General features: G+C 35.3%; 1 protein-coding gene across 1 annotated transcript; it reads left to right on the plus strand.

The window, feature by feature from the left end:
* Window positions 1-391: 391 nt before the first annotated feature.
* Window positions 392-1,497, plus strand: LOC136230783 (uncharacterized). Its single transcript, XM_066019964.1, has one exon. It carries the CDS (start codon window positions 562-564, stop codon window positions 1,414-1,416), a length of 855 nt encoding a protein of 284 aa, XP_065876036.1. The 5' UTR covers window positions 392-561; the 3' UTR covers window positions 1,417-1,497.
* Window positions 1,498-4,489: the final 2,992 nt, after the last annotated feature.

The following is a 4,489-nucleotide window of genomic DNA, read 5'->3' on the forward strand; positions in this document are numbered from 1 at the left end:
ACATTCTGCTTCTAAGAAATGTGCTTCTAATAAAATAACTTAGTCTATTCAACCATTAATTATTAATGAAATCAAAATTATCCAAATGAATCATAGATTGAAATTATAAGCACTAATCTCTATTCCTAATTCAATATTCACCCCTTCTCTTCCTTGAAGAGCCAAATTAAAGTAGGCTCTACCCTACCATGTCGTACAGGTGTACCAAATGGCCCATTAAAGGCAACTAAAAAACACGTGGCAACTAGCACACTCCACGAGGCATCGCCTAATCATATCCGTCCACGTTTCCATCTCCTTCGACGAATCAACCCGCCAGGTGCCGTTGGATATGCCCTCCCATCTATGCCACGCACCCCGGATATAATCCAGTATATCCTCTTCCACAAATCTTTGCTTTACCCAATTATTTAATTCTAACTTCTACTAATCCATCTACCAAATAACTATACTATCACTTCCGTCGAATATTCCAAACCAAATTCCATTCCCAAAATAACCCCACGTTTTTTGCTTTCTTTAAATACTTGAACCCTTTCCTCCGATTGTTACTTACCTCAAATGGCTGCCTTTATTCGATCCAAGCGAGTCACCGATCCTCTCGACGAACAGGCTAGAGCTCGACTCGTCGGTCCCGCACTCAGTTATTCTAGCAGCGGAAGCGAACATTCTGCTGATGATGATGATTCACCTTGCCTCTCTGAACTCGTTCACGGTTTCCTTGAACAAGATGATTCTGAATCTGCTATCTACGATTCTGATGCTGACCGCTTTGATTCAGTCTCCGATTCAATGGAAGACGCCGACGGTGTACTCCGATCGGCTTTAGTTAACAATCGCGACGGTTTTAGGAATCTGATTTTATCTCATGTTCTCAAAGCAATGGAGAGGTTTTGGAGTTTGAGGGATCAAATATCTGTTTTCAGGCGGAAAGTGATGGTGTTTTTGAGAGATTTGGGGTACAATGCAGCGATCTGTAAGACGAAGTGGGACTCCTCCGGAGGCCTTACTGCCGGGACCTATGAGTTCATCGACGTCGTACAATCAACCTCCTCCGGCAATCGGTACATCGTGGATCTCGATTTCGCTTCACAGTTTGAGGTTGCGAGGCCTACGACTCAATATTTGAAGCTGTTTCAGTCTATGCCTAAGGTTTTCTGTGGAAGAAACGAGGATTTAAAGAGGATAATCAAAGTGATGAGCGACGCCGCTAAGAGATCGTTGAAGAGCAGAGACCTATCTCTTCCGCCGTGGAGAAAAAATCGTTACATGCAAAATAAATGGCTCGGTCCGTACCGGCGATCTTCCAATCAGGTGTCGTTAACGCCGGTGATACCTTCCGTTAATGGAGTGCAATGTCGGTTAGTAGGTTTTGACGACGCCGTTAGTGGGCGTTTGTTTGTCCGGACTAGATAATGATGGCGGCGAGATTCTGGATAAACAGTAGAAAAATGAAATTAATTTGGGATAATGGCAAAATAGGGAATACTTTCTGCATTTGATTTTGCTGTAGATGATTAGATTTTTGTGAAAAATGAAAATAAGGATTTTGGGAAGAGAGAGTGACGCGGCAAATGCACATTGCCTGGATAGCGGCGAAGAGCTATTGCAATATTTTGTTCTCTTATCACGTGCAAAACACATCTATCCAACGTGACTTGGAACTTGCCAAGTTTTTCAACATTTGAACAGTAGTATCCATATCATACTTAGAGGATATTGCCATGTGTAGATCAAACAAAAGTATTTGGTAAATGATCTACTTAAATACACGTCTGCAAAAAGACTTGTTGCATAAATTTCAATTTTTTTTTAAAAAAAAAATTACACAATGCGTTTATATTAAAGAAGAAAGAAAAATCTCCACCAGATCCGGATGTGATTCGAATCTATGACCTTTCAAGACATAAATAAGCTCTTAACCACTAGCTTAAGAGTTTCACCACACATAAATTTCAATTAAAACTCACTAAAACTTTAATGAATTGACTTCAATATCATGTGAAAATTATTGTCATTTAAAGTAGGAAAAAAAAGCATTCTATAATCCTTATCTTTTGTATACTACTATCTTTCTTTAATAGCATTTGGAATTAAATGCACTTTTATCATTGTGCAACCTTGTTTTTCTATATACTTTTTTTTTAATGGTATTTATTCGATTTCTCAGTTTGAGAGTAAAATAGTATTCGAACTAGTATTCTCAGTTCAAAACTCGCCAAACATTTTTCTGTCGTGTGTGGATAATCGAAATACATCATTTCTCTATCGAAAACTAATATAATATAATGGTCATCAATTTTACTTATGTTTTCTTGAGTCATACATGTGAATATATTTTCACAATATATTCACAAAGATATCTATGGAACTCGAATTGCTTACAACTGTATTTAAATGTATGCCCAACTTGTCTGTATTCAATTGTAATTTGATGTCCTTGTTATATGTATTTGGTACGTGCTTATCTAATACTATGATATTCTCCACTCCAGGGTGAATTACATCAGGATCACTCCGGACAACAACAAAAAAACAATATAACATCGATTGTATCACATCTTATACTTTACGAAACATTGCATTGGTGAATACTTGTAAAAATTGTTTTTCCAATTCATAATAAGTCATAAATTTTAGGAGTTTGTGTTTACTTTTATAATCAACTTTGAACTCTTTCTCCATCTTATCGTTAGAAATACCGTATCGTCAATGTGCTATTTGAATTTATGTAACCATCAAACATTCATACTCTCTCTCCTTTGTGTTGAAACTATTCTAGCCTAAAATATATCCCTGAGATATACTACAACCTAGTTTTTCTTCTGATTGTACAACTTCGTTAACCACTGATTATGTTCCAAACCATACATTTACACAAAAATCTTTCCATTCTATTTTGAATACTTCTTTGGAGTACTATTTATAGACTATTGAATTAAACTCAATGCATGCTTTTTAAAATTCTACAAAGTTCTTAAGCTTTATAGGAGACATGATTTCCAACAGGAAAAATTGATAAGTTGCATTAGGAATAAATGTTTAATAGCTCCTCTAATGTTTTTACATTGATATTTAAGTATTGCACGAGGTTGATATCCCATTGTTGTTATCGAAGTAGAGAAAAACCACTTAAAAGTATTAATATGCATTAGACAACAAAGAGCAACCGCATACAATCAAATTACCCATGATGATTGACGCCTACAAATATAGCAAGTGTCATTTTTTATCGGTTGACAAGATAAGTTGTATCAAAACTCACAACATCATTAAATTCTTCAAAAGCTGCTCTTGAACTAGGATGAATCTACATAAAATTATTTAAATTTCATTCACCATCCTTTCGAATCAGATGGAAAAGTACTTACCTTTCTCTTGCATATTTAAGAACATTCTATTTATTTCCTCGGCATCACCATCAACTAGGCTTAGTCTCTTCCTACATTCAACGAAATTTTTGTAATACCTTTGTGAGAAACATGTGTTTCGTGGTCACCATTATGAACTGTCAATAATCTATAACTCTTACTTGTTCTTAACTCTACTATATCAAACGCTCCTAGTTGCCTCTTATTTTGAGTAGTCAAATTCCTTTGACTACGTATCATTTTGGAATCAACTCGTGGGTGTACTGATGTACTAATTGAGTAACTTTCCAAACACATTTTTTGTCGGATGCTCTTATTCTTGCTGGGAAGTCTATAATTTTACTATTTTATGAGCTTTTGATTTTCTTCCTCTATCACACTTGAGTGTCTTATATTTGATGAACTAGCCTCTATTTTAGTTGTAAGATGACCTGAAAATGCAAAAACCTTTCACCTTACCATAGTTTCCGTATGCATATTCCAAGGATTCAAAATTCAGATATTATGCACCTACAGCTGGACACACCACATCTTCGCTATCATCTTCATATTGACCTCACCATAATTAACCTCATCGTTATCACTTGTGCAATATGCATTATATCATGCATTGAAATCTCCAATGCAAGTTGCTCATATTCATGGTGTCCCGAACCATCCATCTCGATTACGAATACAATAGAACAACCAATTTGTTTTTTCACGAAAATAAATTTTCCAATTAAAAAATCGGATGTTAGCTATGTGAATTTGTTAAGAGGAATTGTGTAGAGGTTTGCACGGAGAAAATTTGAAATACGTTCATTCTTGATGAATCATGCATAGTTTCTGACAATGCTTACAATTTTCAAGAATATATATTTTTTTTGTAATGGGCTAAAATGAAAAGCACATTGCAATTATATCATTAACTTCTAGCGAGTTTAACACTTTTTTTTTCTAGATATAACGACATAAAAGATGTGCGTTGCAATTATATTACCAATATGTAATGGGCACAAACGAAGCCTGTTACAAACTCTATTTTTTGCATCGTGTTCTTTGACATGCCTATTACTAAAACATGTTATTTTAACGGGTTTAATAACTTTTCACAATTTGTAACAAATCCATGTGTT

This window comes from Euphorbia lathyris, chromosome 5, assembly GCF_963576675.1.
Source record: "Euphorbia lathyris chromosome 5, ddEupLath1.1, whole genome shotgun sequence".
NCBI lineage: Eukaryota > Viridiplantae > Streptophyta > Magnoliopsida > Malpighiales > Euphorbiaceae > Euphorbia > Euphorbia lathyris.

What these genes read in the sequence shown, in the direction of transcription:
- LOC136230783 (XM_066019964.1), top strand. Translation starts at nt 562, where the DNA reads ATGGCTGCCTTTATTCGATCCAAGCGAGTCACCGATCCTCTCGACGAA.